At 38.8% G+C, this 23,192-nt stretch overlaps 1 protein-coding gene across 4 annotated transcripts; it reads left to right on the top strand.

The window, feature by feature from the left end:
• The first annotated feature begins 1,510 nt into the window (after positions 1-1,510).
• Positions 1,511-12,645, top strand: ednrba (endothelin receptor Ba). Of its 4 annotated transcripts, XM_087235150.1 has the most exons (8): positions 1,576-2,214; positions 2,847-2,959; positions 3,046-3,250; positions 3,417-3,566; positions 3,743-3,876; positions 4,030-4,138; positions 6,824-8,469; positions 10,575-12,645. In XM_087235150.1, exons 1-7 carry the CDS (start codon positions 1,786-1,788, stop codon positions 6,962-6,964), a joined length of 1,281 nt encoding a protein of 426 aa, XP_087091276.1. In that variant the 5' UTR covers positions 1,576-1,785; the 3' UTR covers positions 6,965-8,469; positions 10,575-12,645.
• Positions 12,646-23,192: the final 10,547 nt, after the last annotated feature.

Raw genomic sequence — 23,192 nt, 5'->3', positions numbered from 1 at the left:
TTGTGCATGCAGTCACCAAAGGATCAAAATGCCTGGGTCAGTACCCTGAAAATACTATATAATATAAAAAGGTACATTTTTGTACCTTCAGTGTCTAGGGTACAAAATTGTCCTTTAAAGGGTACAAATATAGAAGGTACAATTTTGTACCTTTAAATAGAGGTACAAATTTGTACCCTTAAGGGTACCACCCCAGTGACGGGCCATTTGTACCCTAAAAGGTACAATTTTGTACCTTTTTTTCTGAGAGTGTAGTTATTTTTCAATGGAAAGCTTATAATATAGTTTATATATAGTTTTGCAGAAAACGCTTATTAGATATGGCGTACATATCATGTAATAACAATACACACACGCATTCATTGCTGTGCATCACAGTTTATTTTGAAAGGTAAGAGTCCACAGAAAAAATATCCTATCAAGCATATTTAGTCCACCGACACAATAGTGTTGAATTATGGATGGTTATTCATTTGTTTATGTCACCGTTTCTGCCGGAGACCTATTGTTTACACCGTTTTACCAAGGTACTATACATAAAATGTACTAATTGTCATAAATAAAATCAAACACAAACTTTGAACGTCATGAATGCAAAATACATTATCAGTGACATTGCCTTGCACCCCATGTGTCGCGACACATCTCTGACAGTGAAACGAGTTCCTCATTCTAGTTCAAGCTGCAATAGTTGCATCTGTTTACCGCTTGCTGTGCCTAGGTAATTTTAGGAGTTCAAGATCATTGTATAGATGGCGTGTAGAATACGTAAGTAGCACACGTTTTGGCCCCAATGGGCATTAACGTTTTGGCCCCAACGGCCTTCCATACAGCGTTGACGTATCGGAGCAATGGATCGAAACGTACAACGAGGCGCCTTCAATTATATCATGTCTATGTTTACTTTCATATAAAAATTTAAATCATTTTGTTTTAGAGAGTGCTTGTTTTATGAAGCAGTATAATTTTGAGGTGCGTTTGAAAGTTGTTGAAGTGAAGCCATGTTTATTCAACACAGATCATGCAAAAAAAAAAAAAAAATGTCAACGTTGATTTATATAAGGATTTCTGTAACTTTTTTCAACCGTTTATTATTCAACATTGTTTCAACTTTGAAACAACAACTGACTGGTCATGCAGACTGGTTTACCAAAAAAATTTAAACTGTTCAACGGTAAAGACATTATACATAATACATTTGACCGTATTTCAACCATATTTCAACGTTGAAGGTCGGTCGTGTGCCGGCTTAGAACCTACCTGTTGCAGCTGAGATGAGATTTTGCTTTGAGGTGACAATTCCAACCACTGGCACTGAGCCACCGTGGTGCCGCCCCGGTTTTAATACATTGCAAAATAAATTTTACTACTATTATGTTTTCATACTACCACATATTTTATAATCTTGAGCATGAGAATGGATAGTCCCGGTTTTATTCCAGTTGCTATTTTTAAATTTGTTAATCACACCCACACCAACATAATCCCTATCTCCCACTTTCATCTCATTGGTCCACTTTGACTGTCAATGTATTTAGACAACCAGTAAAGAGAAGAGTCGTTTCCTGAGAAACTGCACAGAAGATAAAATCCTTGAAAGAAACGCTGCTGTCATTTTAAACAAATGTCTGTGTGCATGTGCGTGTATTCATTTTGACTTTTTCTGCAAGAACCATGCATAGAAAACTATTGCAATAGGTTTATTAATGATTTTGTAATTCTAGCCTACAGACGGGTTGATATCTGTGTTATGCTAAAGAAAACAGTGCTGACTGTTAAATAGTCATGCGTTTCCAAATTATTATGGAAACAAGATGCGTTTTTTGTTTTTTGTTTCTCCTGACTGAACACATTGCAGTGATGAGTGCTCAAGGAAAGGATTTTAATCAGAGTCGGCTTTCCATGGGACCTTTGTCTCCAACTCAAAAATCTACGATTGTAATAGGAAACCAGATCAACGAGTCCATGCCTCGGCGACCAAAAGTTTTGCCTCCTATGTGTACAGATCCCACGGAAATCAGGGACACCTTCAAGTATATTAACACCGTGGTTTCATGCCTTGTATTTGTAGTTGGTATAATCGGAAATTCCACGCTGCTTAGAATCATTTATAAAAACAAATGCATGCGGAACGGTCCAAATATTCTCATTGCAAGTCTGGCGCTTGGGGACCTCTTACACATCATGATAGACATTCCCATCAATGTGTATAAGGTAAGTATTATTTAACGCAAATAATTAATTTAGTATTTAAGTTAAAATTAATAAATACATAAATAAATATATTTTTATTTTGTGAGTTGTTCCTAATTTGCCACTTGTAACATTATTTATAGATCACAGTTCTGAAATCTGAAACCCAGTTCTTCACTGACATGATCGTTCCAGTATGTAAAATAAATTGTTCCAAGTGTGTGAATTAGGATATATGCTTTTCCCCCTTCAGTTTCTAAACAAAATCATTACGTCCAGTTCAAAATCTAGTTTCCGGCATCAGTATACTATATTTTAGTATGTTTTTATTACAACAATAAAATGTTTTTAGTATTTAGCAATACTGTTTTGTCTTTCTATACGTTTAAAGTATAGCCTACTACAACGAGGATATTGCATTTCCATATTAATCTGGAGGTGTTAAATCTGAAAGTTGCAATGAGATACATATTTCAAAGGTCAAATTTCACAGAAGCAATCGTCATATGATTTCATACAAAACAGCTTGAAGGTCCAAAAACAAATTATCTTATCTTAGTTGAAACTGTGAAGTCAACAACAATGTTTTTGTTATTATTATTTTACTATTTATTTTGCTCTTAGATGTTTACACAAAAGTACCTGTTTTTCAGCTTCTGGCTAAAGATTGGCCATTTGGTGTTGGACTTTGCAAACTGGTTCCTTTTATACAAAAGACATCAGTTGGCATTACAATTCTGAGTTTGTGTGCACTGAGCATAGACAGGTATTCTTAATTTACTGTATTTGCTTGTTTTGTTTAATATTTATTAACTAATCAGTTTTGCATCTGGCACTAATCATTTTCCCAAGATTTCGAGCAGTGTCATCCTGGAACCGCATCAAAGGCATTGGTGTTCCCAAATGGACAGCCATTGAAATCATTCTGATTTGGGTGTTGTCCATTATACTTGCAGTGCCAGAGGCCATTGCCTTTGACATGATCACAATGGACTACAAAGGAGAGCAGCTCAGGATTTGCCTTCTGCACCCTAAGCAAAGAATCAAGTTTATGCAGGTCAGTTTGCATATATAGTAAAGATGTCCTGTGCATATTATACATATATATATATATATATATATATATATATATATATATATATATATATATATATATATATATATATTTGAATTGCCTAACAATTAAAAATTGCAACCCTAAATTAATCTTTCTTAAATTACAGTTTTATAAGAAAGCCAAAGATTGGTGGCTTTTCAGCTTCTACTTCTGCATGCCATTGACATGTACTGCCATATTTTACACTCTTATGACCTGTGAAATGCTTCGGAAAAAAAATGGAGTCCAAATTGCACTCAGTGATCACATAAAACAGGTCAGAGTATTACTGAATGAGTACTGTTCAGAGTAAACATAAGCTTATTTACAAATAATAATCATATTTTCTGCTGCTAATTAGTTGAAATATGTAATAATCATTTAATGTACTTATGTCTAATTCACATGATTGGAAACTTATTTACTTATTATTATTTCTTATACATGATTCAGAGACGTGAGGTGGCTAAAACCGTTTTCTGTTTGGTGCTAGTCTTTGCACTGTGCTGGCTTCCACTGCATCTTAGTCGTATTCTTCAACGTACAATTTATGATGAAAGGGACCCCAACCGTTGTGAGCTTCTGAGGTAGGATCTCGTCTTACAAGCTTTTGTTAAAATACTGCAATGTCCTTCTATTGGAGCGCAACAATTCTGACATGTAGTGTAAAAACAAATATGTTCATTATTTTACTTTGTGTTCTTCTTAATAATAATCAAACTGTGTTTGTTTACATGTAGTTTCTTCTTGGTTCTTGATTATATTGGGATCAATATGGCATCAGTGAACTCATGTATAAACCCAATTGCTTTGTACATGGTTAGCAAGCGCTTCAAGAGCTGCTTCAGAGTAAGTTCAAAGTTCAAACAAATTCAGTAAGCTTAATGATGATGCTATGATGTAAGGCAGGGGTGTCAAACTCACTTCCTGGAGGGCCGCTGACCTGCACACTTTAGTTCCAACCCTGCTTCAACATTACGTGTAGGTTTTAAACAAGCATGAAGGACTTAATTAGTTTGATCAGGTGTGTTTAATTAGGGTTGAAACAAAACTGCATAGCTAAGGCCCTCCAAGAACTGGTATATATATTAGTGCTGTCAAAATTAGTGCGTTAACGCATGCGATTAATTTGAATTATTTAACACGTTAAAAAATTTATGCAATTAACGCAGTTGCAGGTTTTTTTTTCCTGTTGTTGCTGACGTGTGTTCAACATACACAGAAGTATGGATAAGACAAATGAAGCACTTTTTGAAGACAAGTTTCAGTATAAAACATTTAATGTCACATTACTCGGTTATCCAGCGTTTCCTCGTTTCATCTAATTTTGTATGTTTAATTTTTAATCTTTCGACTTTTGTTTTAATTGAATTTGATACTGCATGGCAAACGGAAAGAAAAACCTCCGCATTTCGGGACTCTGGTGGTCCTTTAAGGTAGTCAAAAATGTTTTACATGGCTGTTTACATGGTAAGGCACCATGGTAAGGTTTACATGTTTACATTCAAATGGCACTAACATGCCTGTGTTTTTATTTCTGTAATAAATATGGCTGTCAAGCCAGGATCTTGATGGTTTATTTCAAGTATGTTGCTTACATGAAGAAATCTTTGTTACAAATTAAACAAAAATTCTAATGAACAATTATATTTTGAATTTAAATAGTTTTTGTCTTGTGTTTACATTTGAATAGCTAAAATTGCAAGTTTCAGTCTTTTAAATGTGATTAATCATGATTAATTGCAAAAAAAGTGTGATTAAATTAGTTAATTTTTTTTATCGATTGACAGCACTAATATATATATATATATATATATATATATATATATATATATATATATATATATATATAATTTAAAAAATAAATAATACTGCTTCCAGTTTTTTGATGTGAGTATAATAGAAATAATACATTTTATGTCATACATGAAGGTCCCTGCATTTAAGAGATTATTTACATAAAACACGTTTGCACTCAACTGAACTCTTTTATGAGAGTATGCTGTCTAACATGTACTAGACAGGAATCTTTTTAGTATGATGCACAATAAAGATGCAATGTCATGTAAGTGAAAAAAAGTAAATGTAAACAAAAAAACTACTCATGTAACATACACAGTTGAAGTCAGAATTATTAGCCATCCTTTAAATATTTTTCTCTTTTTTAAATATTTCCCAAATGATGTTTACAGCTTTTCCCAATTGTTTACACACATTTTCTGAAAGCATGTCTCATATTGTCAGAACTCTACACACATATCACATAACACACACATAGGGCAAAACCCTTCAATTCTTCTGCAAAATGAAACTCAACGTTCAAAACAATGTGATTTTTTTTCAAAATGGCATTTTGTTTTCAAATGACACACACCAACTATCACATAAATAGACATTTATAAGAACATTTGAACACTCCGACAGCTTCGTCTCCATTTATCATAATGACTTACTGTAAGCCTTTTTTGTGTTACACTTACTACAGACAGTACATTAGCCTACATTAGTGCATTGTAAAATATGTCAGAATATTGTTTTTATACAAAACACACAAATACACAGTACCAAATATATTTTACTCTATTTTTCCCACAAAGACAGTGTACACAGTGTTCATCCCAATCGACAAAAAGTTGCACATAACGTGGTCTACATATACCATCAACATAAGCATTTACAGAATACAGTTACAGTTACAGGGCGGTGGTGAGTGAGTATGCAAAGAAGGACAACTGACTTTACAATTTCCTTGTGAAAAGAGATTTTTTGCATGAAAATTGTGCCAAATGCAGAGAATTGTGTGTTGTGTTTTGGAAAAAGTGTGTTTTAAATATGCAATTTGAGTGCAGGAATTGTGCTTGTAGTTTAGTAGAATTGGTTCAGGAGGTTGGTGCATCACTTATAATGTTGTAGTCAGTATCTGAAGTACAAGTAATTGTGTGTAAACAATTGGAAAAAACTGCAACAGCAAAGAAGTTTTCACAGTATGTCTGATAATATTTTTTTCTTCTGGAATAAGTCATATTTATTTTTTTTTGCTGTTGTTAATTTTAACCATTGTAAGGACATAATTATTAGCCCGCTTAGGCATTTTTTTTTCTCAATAGTCTACAGAACAAACAATCATTATAAAATAACTTGTCTAATTACCCTATCCTGCCTAGTTAACCTATTAACCTAGTTAAGTCTTTAAATGTCACTTTAAGCTGTATAGAAGTGTGTTGAAAAATATCTAGTAAAATATTATTTACTTTCATCATGGCAAACATAAAATAAAACTAACACACACACACACACACACACATATATATATATATATATATATATATATATATATATATATATATATATATATATATATATATATATATATATATATATATATATATATATAGTAAAATCCAGTTTTCAAAAGTATTTATATTTTATTTGTTAAGCTCCCTATTTAAGAAATTATTTAGTTTAACTCTATATTTACTTGATGTTGTCCTGGTACATTATATGATAAATATGTATTTTTTCTGTTTTGTTCAGTCATGTCTGTGTTGCTGGTGTCTGCCTCCTGAAATACTAGCCATGGATGACAAACAGTCCTGCATAAAGCTGAAGGTAACAGAGCGAGGATCAGCCATAACAGCCATGTCTCCAACAAGTATACTTCAAATTAGGCACTGATATGCTTACATGTATCAATGGCCAACAAATTTACTTTAACATTTAATACTATGCAAATAAAACCATGAACCATAAAATGGTGATATAAAAGGCAAATCTAAGATTGTGCTTGTAAGTTTAAAAAAAGCATACATATTACATATAAGTTCCTGTTTTAAAGGTGTTTGCATAAGACTGTCATGACACCTTCTTAATTATGGCATTTATATCTTTACAACTGTCTTTAAGGGTCATTCAGCAGATTAATTATCAAACTTAAACTAAGCTTTATGAGGTTTTGACTCTTTGATTGTCATATGTGGATTATAATTTTGTCACAGATATTTTTGAAAACCTTTTTCAGTGGTACAAATTAAATTGGTCAAAACAATTTGTCATTAAAAGTGTTAACAATGTCAAATTGTTTTATAATTGCATCATTAATATTTTTTTTGACCTCAACTACATGGATACAAATTCGATTTTGTTATTAAAATGTCATTAAATGTTAATACTCAAGAGTAGGTGTTACAAGTCAAATATTTTTGTAACAATGTAATGGTTCTTTTTCATTTCAATAATGTTTCCTTCAACCAAAATAATTTTTTTCCCCGTCATCAGTATTTCTAATCAGTTTTAGGAGTTATTCAAATAATCAAATGATCTGTAATTTACCTGCTCTCTAAGCCAACAGGCTCATAGCCATCTATGAGATCACTGTAACACTGTATTTTTGGTTTATATGTAATTTAATTTCTCTAATACCTGTTCATGGTTTTTTATGACATTTAAAATTGTATGGAACAAAATCAATGCCAAAAGTCTTGAAATAAAAAGCTTGTTGAATAGCACAAACTGAAAAAAATAATACACCGTATTAACAAGTTCTTGCATTTTAATAACTTGAATTCCAGGGTTTGTATTTTTAGGTCCTGAAAATTAACATAGCCGTTTATTTAAGCTGTGAATATTTCAATGAAAAATATTTCAAACACGTTTTGATACTTAAAATTCAATAATTCATATTCAATTTCCAGATTTCACTTACAAAATATTCAATACCCTTAAAAAATACAATGTATAATATTCAAAAGGTAATTTTCAGTTCATTTTATTTCAGTTCAAATATTCGTTTCCATAAAATAAGAGGCTTAAATTCGACTGTTCAAATTCAACATTACATCCGGGAACTGCAGGAAAAGCAATAGATTGCAGATTGAAGATCGCCAGCTGCTCTAGCTTTCACCAGCAGGTGGAGATGGAATAATGTAAGATTTTTAACCCAGTAAACATGCGAGAAAAAAGCTAATAAAGGCACAAAAGTAGTATTTAATATTAATATCAATGCCTTGGACATTATATATGATAAAAAGTATGAGTAAAATGAGTAAATGAGATTTTAGTCATCTATTTTTTGCCCTTATGTAACGGAAGCCAGCTGGTGATTGCGTAAACTTCACTCCTTGGATCCAGGGACAGACGTTCTGCAATCTGTTGCATCTTCGGAGCATTTGTCTCCCATGCCGGTATCGCCGGCTCGCTCCCTGCTCGGACTGGTGTGGTTACACATAAACCATCTTTTGATGAATATGATGTTACACATTCTCTATCTTTATTAACTCTTTCTTCCATAGACGTGAAGTATTATTTTGACAGCTAAAGAATACAAACGTAAGAGAAACAGGAGAGGAAATCTTATAATTATACAAAATAGATAAACATTGCAGAGGAACAATTAAGTACAAAGATATTCAAAACCAGAGAGATTTTATGAGAATGTCACACAAAACAGTTACTTGGAACTGTAAAAACAGAGAGTTCAGGTATGATTTAAGGTTGGGTAAGGATGGGGCGTGTAATTTAAAATAATTTAACATAACATGCGAATGCATTAAAGGAGCGTCTTCAGTTATTATTTAAACGCAGATATGTCAGGATTGGGATAGGTTATATATTTTCATTATTTAAATTATTATTATGATTGTTAATATTATTATTTTATGACATTTATTTTATGCCACGGTTAAACGTTTGCAAAATGTCTTTAGTTTGTCCAGATTAATAGTTTTTCCTCTAGAATAGAGACTAAGCAGAAGGAAAATTAATGAATTGATGAATGAAGGAAATGATTGGCATTTTCATACCTGTGCTTTGCGGCTTGCACACGACAAAGTCGAATGAGTGGCCACGAGCTCCGGTGGCCGGTCAGAGCCAGCGCCGCACATCAAACTGGTTAAGAGATGCTGGATGGCTGCCAATATATGATGGGAATTCTTCTGAAGTTTCAGATGATATCTGGGCTTGTGCATAATTATGTAAAGTGAAAATGAAAGTCGTGACATTTGGCCAAGCATAAGAATATAGCCTACAAGAGTGTTTCGATTATTATATTAATCATGACATGGCTTGGGTTTATATGAATAACACCTCACTGTTTACCATTTCCGAAAGTGGAGCTGACGTTGGCTCAAAATGTTGCTTGTATAATTGTAAAAAGAGTGATGAATATTAATGGCTTTCTTATATCTGTCATTTCTGATAATATAATTGATTTAACTAGTGTAAGCTTATGACTATCCAACACTCATTTAGCAAAAATGCATCGAGAATCCTAAACCAATAACTATGTCAAGCAAAAATTATAATTTTATAGGCTACTGATTTAAAAAAAAAAAAAAACAAGAAAAAAGAAACTATTAGCTACCCTAGCAATTGTTTATTTAAATATGATCATCTCAAAATATAAAATAAAAACATAATGGTTTGACTTTGTGATATCATAAAACAGACTTGCAGAAAAGAGTTAATAGAATAAATGAGCAAATACATTCTCTCCAGTGGATGGCGAATAAAGCTCAGTAATAACCCCATGATGATGAACACTGAGCTGCTTTGCACGAACCACTCAACCATGTATGTTAAACCACACATTTTAAACATTAATCTTATGAAACTAGCTGAAGTGACAACTATATTAAATTCAATCCAGTTTAATTAAGTTTAGATGTGTAATAACTGCAAAAAAGATCAACATTGCTAATCATAAAATACAACTGTCGCTGAAAAGTTATTAGACTACAATAAAAACTGTTCAGAGAAGGAATTTCTTATTTTATACTGAAAAATAATTAAAGTCAGTTATGATAGCCCTATTATCAAACCACAGGCGACTCATTTGATTACTTATAATTGGCTGCAACATTGCCACTTTTGCGTTAATACTTTTTTCTCGCTTATAGGCTACATAACAATAAAATAATAATTTGGACAAACTAAAGATATTTTGCAAATGTTTAACCATGGCAGAACCCCAAAACCTAGAAAAAAATAAGAGAAAATAGAAATGTTAATTTAGAATCACAGATGACTTATTGAAAAAACTGTTTTGTTACTTTTGGTTTTTGTTTAACTGTTGGTTTTGAATATCTTCGTTCTTAATTGTTCCTCGTTTATCTATTTTGTATTATTATAAGATTTCCTCTCCTGTTTCTCTTATGTTTGTATTCTTTAGCTGTCAAAATAATACTTCACGTCTATGGAAGAAAGAGTTAATAAAGATAGAGAATGTGTAACATCATATTCATCAAAAGATGGTTTATGTGTAACCGCACCGGTCCGAGCAGGGAGCGAGCCGGCGATACCGGCATGGAAGACAAATGCTCTGAGGATGCTACAGATTGCAGAATGTCTGTCCCTGGATCCAAGGAGTGAGCTTTATGCGATCACCAGCTGGCTTCCGTTACATAAGGGCAATTAAATAGATGACTAAAACCTCATTTACTCATTTTACTCATACTTTTTATCATATATAATGTCCAAGGCATTGATATTAATATTAAATACTACTTTTGTGCCTTTATTAGCTTTTTTCTCGCATGTTTACTGGGTTAAAAATCTTACATTATTCCATCTCCACCTGCTGGTGAAAGCTAGAGCAGCTGACGATCTTCAATCTGCAATCTATTGCTTTTCCTGCAGTTCCCGGATGTAATGTTGAATTTTAACAGTCGAATTTGAGCCACTGAATTTATGGAAGCGAATATTTGAACTGAAATAAAATGAACTGAAAATGACATTTTGAATATTATACATTGTATTTTTAAAGGGTATTGAATATTTCGTAAGTGAAATCTGGAAATTGAATATGAATTATTTAATTTTTAAGTATGAAAACATGTTTGAAATATTTTTCATTGAAAAATTCACAGCTTAAATAAACAGCTATGTTAAATTTCAGGACCTACAAATACAAACCCTGGAATTCAAGTCATTAAAATGCAAGAACTTGTTAATACGGTGTATTATTTTTTTCAGTTTGTGCTATTCAACAAGCTTTTTAATTCAAGACTTTTGTCATTGATTTTGTTCCATAAAATTGTATATTAATATTGATATATTTAAATTAATGTAAATTTAAAGTAGTTTGTTTATCATCTTTGATATCTGATATATCATGTTTATAGCATATTCATGACAAGTTATGCTGTCTTGATAATGCCAAGTTTTCATGAGAAAGATGCTGACAGGTGTACATTTATTGATAATGTTTCATAAAGAGATCTAAAACTATTGATCAGCTTGCAATTTTCATAAGCACATATGGACTCCCCTTTGTATTCATGATGTGTCATGTCATGATTTCTATGCAAGCATTTGAGTAGTAGTTTGTTTTTTTTAATTCATTTGAATTAACATTCAGCATCTACAGATGAATAATGATCATGTTTAAGACTGAGCTGTTATGAGAAGGTTAAAACAAAAGTCTTTTGTTTCACACATTTAACTTTTATTCATACATTTATGCTTTAGGAACAAAATAGAAATGTTAGACCACATTTGACTGTAATCTCTTAAATGCACATCACATGTACAGTTCTCTGGACATTTTAAAAATATCCTAATGTCTTTAAAGCAAATTATTATAACAACAATGCTTGTTTTAAGTGAAAAAATAAGTAGTTGCCCAAAAGGACATTTCAAGTCAACAAGCTTATTGCATGGGTGCAGCAAGGGATTTGAGTAGTCTACATGCTAATCTCCATGTCTCGAAGCCTTGAGCATGTTGCCTATTTCTTAATCGTGTGTTATAAATCCCGCTGTGCTGTTCAGCTTCTTTTAAAAATCTTGTCTATAGTATTTCAATTTTTGTTCTGTTGTCCATCTATTATGTAAGATTTGTATCCTAAATTTGTTGCAAATAAATTATTTTTTACTGTAAAGGTAGAAAAACATATGACAGTGTAAATCACTGATTACACTATTTGCAGTTATTTTTTCTGTCCATGTCCTAGTCTCAGTTACAGCATTAAGTACTAACAATGATATAATGAGCAACTAATCTTAATATATACAGCTTTTGATTTTAAAATTTTGACAAAAAATAAGATTAATAACTTATGTAGATTTATTATAATTTGCTAGTTTATTTTAACTGCTGTAGTTTACTCACATTTACCAATAAAATAGTTTAGTAGCTTAATTATTTCATTTAGGCTGATCATCACATGCCCTATAATTAAATCAACTAGTTATGATTAAATCAACACAATTTCACTTTTATTATTAATGGTGTTGTTGTTTGGTTTGAAATGTTTGTTTGTCTTGTAGGATTCAGATATGTGATCTGGTTTTACTATTATCTTTAAGGATGAAACAAAATTACATATGGATCTTAAATGTAAAATAAAATGTCTCACATAAAATGTAGCGTTGTTGCATTCTTTGTCTCTATATTAATGGTGAATAGTAGCGTTGTTTCAGAAAAAAAAAAGAAGCTTTTTCTTCCCACAAGCCTTACTGTTATCAATTTAAAACCAAGGAAGACAGTTTGCAAAAATGAGCCTAAATGATAGCAACAGCTTTGTGTATAACCTTCTCAGAAACAAGATCACATGATTCATAAGGGCATGACTAAAGATAAGCATGTGAGCCCTTTTCTCATGACCTTTTTTAAATGATCATAATGCATGGCAAATCATGCCATGAAAGAGTCTCTTTGTTTCATTCCTAACAGAATTCCTCCTCGTTTGGTGACTGTATAAACTACAACAACAGCATCTCTTAGAGTCATCACATGATGGACTGCCCACCTCATGTCCAAATAAAATCTTTTTCCACGTCACTTGCTCTTATTAAATAATACCCTTGGCTTCAAACAGACAAAAGGATAGCTCTATTAGGGGAATGATTCTGTATGAGATTTATTCTGCAGTGAAGCCATTACTTTGTTCAGGTACTTATTATTAAGGCCTTTTCTTTTTAAACACACCAATCCAATCTGTGTCTGTTTTACTTTTAAAATGATATGATATATAATAATTTAAATATATTTTTTATATATTTTGAGAGTCTTCAAAAATATAGCAACCAGAATATATTTACATTAAATAAAACATAAACATCTTAAATCTATCATAAACAAACTTGTTTGTAATCATTAATTCTTACTTTCCTTGCTTCTCAGTTACAATAAGAAAAATAAACATTTATGTAGCCCTGTTTTGTTATATGTTTGATAGTTTTTTTTATCTCTATATTTATTTTGTGAGTCATTTGCCAGTTTCTGGTTAAAATAAATTAGAGTGATGTATTTAAATGTGTTTAAATGGTTTGTCTGTTCTCAGATATTCATTGAATAGCATTCAAAACCAAAATTTAAATTTGTATGGTTAGTTTATTTTAAATATCTGTCAATGAAATGTTTAATTTTGCATTCTTTAAACTTTTCTGAAAATAAATTAAAACTAAATTAAAATCAACAAATGCTAAAGGCCTATACAAAATGTAATACATGGTTCAGATGGCCTAGTGTAAGTACATGCTTAGTGTGAGTACACCCACAACTGCTTTTAATATGAAATTTCATCTCACATTTACCTAGTTCACCCTACAAAAGGAACGCTTCTCACATGTGAACTTTTAATTTGTATTTAATGGTTATGTACGTATATGTCTAAACATTTAATAATAAATCGAAATTTTCAAACAACTACCCAAATAATAAATCAAATGATCAAATAATAAAACAAAATGCACTCTCAAATAAGAAATCAATGTGTCCCAGATAGCAGACAGGCATTGATTTACTGTTAAAATTCTATCAGAATCATCATTTTGGTTGAGGTTGAATATTCAGCATTAATTTATATTTGGAATCAACATTGATAATTTAATCACTTACCATTGTTGTAAATACCTAAATTGAACCATTCATTCATTCATTTTCTTGTCGGCTTAGTCCCTTTATTAATCCGGGGTCGCCACAGCGGAATGAACCGCCAACTTATCCAGCAAGTTTTTACGCAGCGGATGCCCTTCCAGCCGCAACCCATCTCTGGGAAATATCCACACACATTCACACACACACTCATCCATTACAGACAATTTAGCCTACCCAATTCACCTGTACCACAAGTCTTTGGACTGTGGGAGAAACCAGAGAAGATACACCAATTTGAGCCGAGGTTCGAAAGAGCGACCCAGCGATCTTCTTACTGTGAGGCGACAGCAGTACCGCACCACTGCCTCGCCCCTAAATTTAACCAATGTTGATAATTTACTCATTTCGTAACATTGGAAATACTTACATTGAATTAATGTTGATGTTTTGGTTATTTACTTTTGTTGAAAATACTTACATTGAATAAATGTTGATAATTTACAGATTTCTTAACATTGAAATTAATTCCAGTGAATCAGTGCTGATAATTCAATAATTTACCTATGTTGAAAATACAGATATTAAGTAAATGTTGATAATTTTCCACTTTCCCAACATTGAAAAAAACTTACATTTATTTAATATTGATGATTCAATAACTTGCCATTGTTAAAATTACTTATATTAAATAAATGTTGATAATTTATTCATTACCCAGCATTAAAAATACTCACATTGATTCAATATTGATATATTTTTTTCTTTTTTAAAACTTCAACTTTAAATGCAATTGCTTTTACGTATACATGCATAATGTTATTGTTACAAAAATCTGAGCACAAATTAAGCCATCTTTTATCTGGTATAGCGTAGAAGTCCATCTATTAGCCCATGACAAAACTAACAGCATGGTCGAAGGTTAAATACATGTAAGCCTTTTCTAGTGCCTCTGAAAATAATTTTGTTATTTGTTAGAATTTATTTATATTATTTATATTTATTTTTTAGCTTTGAATTTTGTCAGGTAATTGTAAGAACTGATCACATTCATTATTTAGGACTTAATTTAGAGTTTTAATTTATATATGTTCCCTTACTCTTCAGTTATACGTTCATTAGGGACCAGACACCCCGGGTTTTTATGTCCTTTCAAGGACAGTATGTCTACACTCTAAAATAAGTCAAAGGGTGCAGGATTAACTAATATTCAAATAGGCTGGTTGCAAACTGCTCACTCATTCCTAAAAGTATAGAAAATTTAGCCAAGTCCATGCCCCTTGCTACTTTCAGTGATTAGATGATTAAAGATCTCCATGCTGTCGTGCCACACTGCTCCGAACAGTCAAATGTGTCTTTAAATCAAAAGTCATATACAGGTAGCGCAAGACTCCACTTAATCTACTGGATATAAAAATATTTCAGGAAAATTCACGATGAATTAAAACAACATTTTATTTGTCAGGTAAAATTGTACTAGACCAGTTACATAATAAAACAATCGAAAAGCCAATTAAGAGATGATACTGCAAAAATACAACATCCATTACTCATTGATAAATCAAAGAGCTAGAGATGCTTACCTTAACAGAGAAGTATGATGCAGCATAAGTCTCAGAGATGCTCCAACGGGGTGTCTTGCCTACAAGATCCCAATTTTATTTGTACAAATTTACCTTAAATACTCAACTTAGAGCAAACAGCCATACATTTAAGACAATAAAAGGGTCTCCGAGACCCTTGCCTGGTTAATTTGAGGAGTAAATCATCTCTAAGGAGGGGGAGCATCTGGCAAAGATCTTATCAAAGCCAAAAACCAAATCAACATATACAAGTGAAATATTACAGTGAAATTAAGACCATTTTACCAATTACGCAGAGACATTTAAAATGATACCAAACATGACACCATTTTTAAATCAAAACTTTGATGTATCACTTGCTTTCGTTCGTATCTCAGACTACAGTTCTACCTACACTGTAAATAATGCTGCGCTCCACACAATCGGTTTGTGTTGACACAGCATGAAGGAATTAGGTAACTTATTTTTATTTAAAAATGTAAGTGGATTGAACATAAGTTGTTCCAAAAAAAAAAAAAAACAAGAATTGTGTTGTTTAAGCTCAAGTGAAATAAGAAGCTTGAAAAAACAACAAACGTCATTTTGTGAGTGTAATAAAGTCTATTAAAACATTAATGACAAAAAACAAAAACAAATATAGCCTTTTTTTATTTTTATTTAATCCACAATTCACACACTACTGTCTGGCTAGTTTGTCCTCTACATATATATATATATATATATATATATATATATATATATATATATATATATATATATATATATTAGGGCTGTAACGATACACGATATGAAATCGAAATCGTGTGTGATAAGGGAGAATCGCGACACACCCCGTGACTACCTTTCCAATAACGTCACCCGTGCCTGCAAAAGTTGAGCTTGTTGAAGAAGAACGTGAGGAAACGTTCGAGGTTACTAAAGTAACCCTTCGTTCCCCGAGGAGGGGAACGGAAGCACTATAAGTGGATTTGATTGTAAAATCCACGCATTGGGAGGTTCGGTTCAGAAGCTACTCGTCTGAAAGAGTATTGAACAGGCCAATTAAGAATGAATTGGCAGCGCAAGCCTGCGCAGGTGAGCGGCATGAGCAATCAACTGAGTATATAAGCTCACCTGGCGCCAGCAGACGCTATCCTTTTTAAGCTGAAGAGACTTTCAACAGCTAAGGGACAGTCATTATGGCGACGGAGTATAGTGCTTCCGTTCCCCTCCTCGGGGAACGAAGGGTTACTTTAGTAACCTCGAACGTTCCCCTTCGGGGGGAACTTCAGCACTATAAGTGGATTTGATTGTAAAATCCACGCATTGGGAGCCCATTGAAAGCGCCATAATGACTGCACCTTACCAACACCCCCGATGAGGAGATAGTCAAGCAAGCGTGACGCACCCACATCATGGGGGGCGCGGTCCTCCAACGTGTCCCTGGCCCTAATTTATCCTACTTCAACAGAAGTTTTACGGATTTATATATATTTTTTGGGAAGTCGTGAGCATCTAGATAATTCTAGGAAAATACGACAGTACGTTGGGAAGCGTGCAATCCCGATAGGGAGGACGCTGCGGAGGCCATCCGTTACCCAAGGGGGGATAGATGGCAGAATTTACATATGGACTAGCCCTAAAAAGGGGGAGTACGCATAGCAAAAGAGTGGTTAGCGGGGAGGGAAGACACGGGTCCGCCCAGGGGGGGGACTTAACCGTGGCGGAATAAGCATATGGGATCGCCTAGTGGGGATCGCGCATAGCAGGCACCTTAACCCAAAACGCGGGCTGACCAGCGTGCAGACCTACAACGTAGTGGGCCAGCAAGTGACTCCTCCGCTGAGTCAGTGCTGGGGGCCACGGAGGAATCTGCAGGGCTCACCTGACGGGGAACTTTACTGACAGATAAAAAGGCGCACGTATCTCCGTGTTAGGGAAAATGGCGCAGCAAGCGTGTTTCAACACCCTACCGAATTGTTTCCTCAATCACCAAGGGTTACCTAATACCCTTGAGGAAACCGGCTCCACTCGCAGATTGTAAAACCTTGCAAATGTGTTGGGTGTCACCCAGCCCGCAGCTCTACAGAAGTCTGTTAGAGGGGCGCCGCGTGCGCGCGCTCGAGAGGATGCAAAGCTCCGAGTGGAGTGCGCACGCGCTCTCGGGGGACGCGGCTCATCTCGGCTCTGATAGTGAAAGAAAGGCATCCACAATCTAGTGGGAACTTATTTCGGTACGGCACTTCCCTGCTGCCGACCGCTATAACAGACGAAGAGCTGCTCAGATGATCTAAACTCTGAGTGCGGTCCGGATAATACGCAAAACGCGAACTGGACCATAAGAAGGGCTGGGTCTGCCTCCTCCGAGGGCAGCGCTTGCAGGCTCACTACCTCGTATTAAACGGAGTGGTAGGAACCTTGGGCACATATCGCGGGCGGGGTCTCAGGACGTGAGAGAAGCCAGCCCAATTACAGGCACGAGTCACTGACCGAAAAATGCCTCCGGGTCCCCGACCCTCTAATCGATATCAACGCGACCAGCAGAGCTGTCTTCAGGGACAGAAAGATACTGAGTCGAGGATCGAAGGGATCTGACGCGGCTTGTGTAGCGAGGGCGAGATCCTAAGAGGGCATGAGAGGGGGCGGGGTGGATTAATTCGCTTAACGCCCCTGAGGAACCGGATGATGAGGTTATGCGTTCCCACGGTGCTGCCAGCCACCGCGTTATGAGAGCAGAGATGGCAGCCACGTAACCTTGAGTGTGGAGGGCGACAGCCTGCTCTCCAACTTCTCTCGGCGTAAAGAAAGCACAACGCTGATCTGGCAAATTACGGGGGTCTTCTCAGCGAGAGACACACCATTCAGTGAATAGACTCCACGTCAGGGCATAGGCGCGCTCGGGGAGGGGGCTCTAGCCCGAGTGACGGTATTAGCCACCGCGATCGGAGGTTACCTAAGTCTTCCTCGCGTCTAAAATCTCTTCAAAGATGGGCGAGGGTGCCAGGTGGTGCCCTGTCCCTGAGAGAGTAGGTGCTCTCTCGAAGGGACTGCCAGGGGAGGGCTATCGCGAGGGAGAGCTCTGACATCCAGGTCCGGTTGAGCCAGAGGGGCGCAACCAGCAACCTGTTCCTCGTCCTCTTCCTGACCTTGCACAGTAACTGCGCGAGCAGGCTCACTGGGGGAAACGCGTATTTGCGCGTGCCCCGAGGCCAGCTGTAAGCCAGTGCATCCGTGCCGAGAGCACTCGGTCAGGGAAAGAACAACTGGCAATGAGCGATCTCGGGGGAAGCAACAGATCGATCTGGGCTTCCCCGAATCGCGCCCATATCAGCTGAACAGACTCGGGGTGGAGTCTCCATTCTCCAGGACGCAAGGCTGCCGTGAGAGCGCATCGGCTGCACGGTTGAGCTTGCCTGAATATGAATGGCGTGCAGCGATTTCAGCCGCGGATGACTCCAGAGGAGCAGACGGCGGGCGAGCTGAGACATGCGGCGAGAGCGCATACCCCCTATACGGCTGATATACGCCACCGCCGCCGTACTGTCCGTCCTGACCAGCACGTGTTGCCGCTCCAGCACCGGAAAAAAACGGTGGAGAGCGAGGAACACTGCCAACAGCTCCAGGCGATATGCCAATGCAACTGGGTACCTTTCCACAGGTCCGCAGCCGCATGCCCGCAACGCACAGCCCCCCAGCCCGTGTTGGAAGTGTCTGCTGAAACGACAACAAGACTGGACGCCTGTTCTAGAGACACCCAGGCCTGTAGGAACGAGGGGTCGCTCCAAGGGCTGAGGGCGCGGCGACACAGCGCAGTAACAGAGACTCGGTGTGCGCGCGCGTGCCATGCGCGTCTGGGGACTCGATCGTGAAGCCAGTGCTGAAGTGGTCTCATATAGAATAATCCGAGCGGCATGAAGCGGCTGCGGATGCCATATGCCCCAGGAGCCTCTGAAATAGTTTCAGTGGGACCACTATTTTACTGTCGAGCTCTCTCAGACAGTACAGCATCAGCTGAGCGCGCTCTCCGGAGAGGCGCGCTGCCATGGTGACCGAGTCCAGCTCCAGCCCGAGAGAAGAGATCCTCTGCACGGAGGCGAGTTTGCTCTTTTCTCGGTTGACCTGAAACCCCCACAGGTGGAAGTGCCAGAGCACTTTGTCTCTGTGCATAATCAACTGCTCCGAGAGAGGGCAAAAATCAGCCAGTCGTAAAGAATTGAGTATGCAGATGCCCGCGAGCCGAAGACAGAGAGACAGAGAGAGCCCGAAGGGGAGGGCTTTGTATTGCCAAGCTCGACCTTCAAACGCAACCGCAGAAACTGTCGGTGGCGAGGAAGAGTGGAGACATGGAAATACGCGTCCATCATCAGGTCTAATGCTGCAGACCAACCCAGAGGACGAACGCACCGGAGGATGCGCTTCTGCGTGAGCATTCTGAACGGCAGCTTGTGCAGGCAGCGGTTCAAAACGCGCAGATCTAGGATTGGCCGTGACCCACCGCTCTTTTTGGACACGATGAAGCGTGGGCTGTAAAACCCGCTCTCCATCTCGGCTGGAGGGAGCGGCTCGATTGCATCCCAGGAGGGCGAAGACAAGGGGCGGACAGGGGGCTGACCCTGGTGAATACACACCCGTGACTTGGGGGGCCGTTTCGCGAACTGAATCGCATAGCCGAGTCTGATTGTGCGTATGAGCCACCGCGAAGAGCTGGCCCGCGCTAACCAGGCAGGCAGAGCTCTCGCTAATGGACTCATCGCTACAATCGCTGACGTACCAGCAGTGGGGCAGCGCGGAGTGGGTGTGCTGATCCGGGAAGCTCGCGGGTCCCACGGAAAAGCTGGAGGTGAGATATTTGCTCTCACTCCAAACCCGAGCTCCGGAGGGGAGGCTCGAGGGGTGGGAGAAAGGAGACCGTCCTCCCAGCGCTCGTGAGCCACTGGCGAAACGCACCGAATCTGCAAGCTAGAAAGCATAGCGTCCCAGACTGGCAGATTTCGAGCTGTCACATCTGGGGAAGTGAAAAGTGCCCTTTCATAATGTTTTCATGGCAGTAAAAAGTGCCGTTGGAAATAGGGCCCCGCCCTCCAGCGGGGAAAGAGCAAGTTCCCTCTTCTCCAGATGGCCTGTCCCAGGGGCGCTTCGCGGTCCGTTGCCGGACTTAGCGGCGTTCTGGGCAGGGGGGCTGCCTGCTTCCGAGGTGCCCGACGCGCTCGCTTCGCCAGAGGCGTGTGCGGGGGCGGAGCAGCTCTCGTAGGCGGGCGCCTTCGGCGAGGAGCAGGTATGAATGGCACGGCGGGCGGAGCGGGCTACGGACCGCCGATAAGACATCACCCACCAACTGCTCTCTCACCGCCTTGAATTCCTGGGTGAATTCACAGACAGTGTCGCCGAACCTGGCTGGGGATATGGGGAAGTCAAGAAAGCGGACTTTATCGACTTTGCGCATATCAGCCAGGGGTGGCGCTCCTGGACCATTAATGTGGACATCGTCCTCCCCAACGCACACGCAGCGGACTCAGTAGTCCGAAGAGCCAAGTCGGCGGCGGTGCGAAGCTCGTAAGCCTGGATTGGACCCACCCTCGTGCAGCTCGGCCAGCGCCTGCGCTTGGTAGCGCTGGTAGGTGGCTATCGCATGCAAGGCGGAAGCAGCCTGGCCCGCAGCTATGTAAGCTCTAGCTCCGAGGGAGGTAGATAACTTACAGGCTTTGGATGGGAGACGAGGCGGACCCCGCCAAGAAGAGGCGCCGCGCGGATTTACCGCCATCGCGCACTCAACCTGAGGAATCGCCACATACCCCCTGGCTGTTTCACCGTCAAGAGTGGTTAGGGTGGAGGAACACGCAGCACGAGCAGAAAAAAGTGCTTTACAAGACCGCGTGAGCCTACTGTGCACCTCCGGGAAGAAGGGAACGCCCCTCTAGTCGGTCCGGCCACGGAGCTGGGGGATAAACCATCTCCAACCCACGGCCGAAGCAGCCCGGGAAAGCACGGCTAACATGTCCGTTTCAGGATCCGTAGTGACAGCGCTCACCAGCCCGAAGGGGGCGAGCGGGTCTGGATCATCATCGGACAATAAAAGCCCACCCTCCGATGCCGCGGTGGACATCTGGTCTCCGGTGTCATCGGGCGTAAGGGCTACCATCTGTTAGACGGATCGCTTCCCCCGCCCGAAGCTTGGATGGAGCGCTTAGAGGAGCGGGAGGTCCGCGGGCCCGTGGGCGACGGATTATCTCTCGCTGAAACCCTCAGATCTGCCCGAGTGCCCGCTGCAGAGCAGGGGACAACTGGGGTGGTTCGCCCTTTTGCAAAGGCTAACCGCGATCTTGCGCAACAGTCATGGCATCGCAATGACGACATGAACTGCCCGCGAGCAGCGCATTAACATGCTGGACCCCCAGACATGTAACGCAGTGCCCGCGCCCATCATCCGAGGACAGGAAACCACCGCATCCAGAAACGCACAGTCGGAGCGCCGTCCTGATAAGGACGTGCTGCACGACTGTGTTGCTCTTTCTGTGAAGTTTGCAACTTTATACGCACCGCTCTGGAGGACCGGACCCAAAGAACGCCAGGCAAGGGAGAAACCCAGCTCGACCGTCTGCCACTGCGTGTACACACTCTGGACCAGGAGAATGCTCTCGTTCGCTCAGAATCGCTGGTCACAGCAGGAGGAACCCTCATCGACTCGATCAGAAAGTCTCTGAAGCGAAAAAGGATAGCGTCTGCTGGCGCCAGGTGAGCTTATATACTCAGTTGATTGCTCATGCCGCTCACCTGCGCAGGCTTGCGCTGCCAATTCATTCTTAATTGGCCCGTTCAATACTCTTTCAGACGAGTAGCTTCTGAACCGAACCTCCCAATGCGTGGATTTTACAATCAAATCCACTTATAGTGCTGAAGTTCCCCCCGAAGGGGAACACTTTTTTTCGCTCGACATTATGAGCACTGCTCCGTTTAAGCCCTCGCAATACGCGTTTAACCGGGAGAGCTCGCACGGAGCTCTTAGTAAGGGACCGTCTGAATGTGTCAGGAATATCAAAAACAAAACCAACGTAACCCCGCTTGACAACAGACAACGGCTGAAATATTGCCAATGCTGTCAAAGCATTGTTGTTAATGTGGCTGCGCAGAGAGGGATGGGCGTTCACCAGATGCCCGACTCCCCTGCAGAGGAAACTTTTCTGTAACCGTGCTCTGCGCTTTCTGTTTAACCCTTTTGGAGTTAACGTTACGTGCTGACTGACAGGTGCGCGATGCGTGAGGCCAGGAAACAGGACAAAGCTTTTAGTTAAGATGAACACAGTTTCTATAATCATAGTTTATTTATAGATACAGGTATATGGCTCTGTATATAATCACTCTATCTTGCTGGAGTTTATAGCCGTTTCGCTTTACTTCAGGACGCATTAATGCCGCTCTGAAGGTCTAATCACTGTTTTAAGTTATCCAGAGCTAGATGAATGTACAAATCTTGAATATCACAATAGTAATAAATATTACAATTGTAACAACACAGACAGCAACACTTTTGCAC

This window comes from Danio rerio, chromosome 1, assembly GCF_052040795.2.
Source record: "Danio rerio strain M-AB ecotype USA chromosome 1, GRCz13ab, whole genome shotgun sequence".
NCBI classification, from domain to species: Eukaryota; Metazoa; Chordata; class Actinopteri; order Cypriniformes; family Danionidae; genus Danio; species Danio rerio.
The sequence above is the reverse complement of the archived record's forward strand: the minus strand, read 5'-3'. Positions and strand labels throughout refer to the sequence as shown.

Excerpts from the sequence above, each read along its gene's own strand:
- ednrba (XM_087235150.1), top strand. The coding sequence starts at position 1,786 with ATGCGTTTCCAAATTATTATGGAAACAAGATGCGTTTTTTGTTTTTTG. Across the intron at positions 2,215-2,846 it reads TTCCCATCAATGTGTATAAG|CTTCTGGCTAAAGATTGGCC; the intron begins GTAAGTATTATT and ends CCTGTTTTTCAG. Across the intron at positions 3,877-4,029 it reads AACCGTTGTGAGCTTCTGAG|TTTCTTCTTGGTTCTTGATT; the intron begins GTAGGATCTCGT and ends GTTTACATGTAG.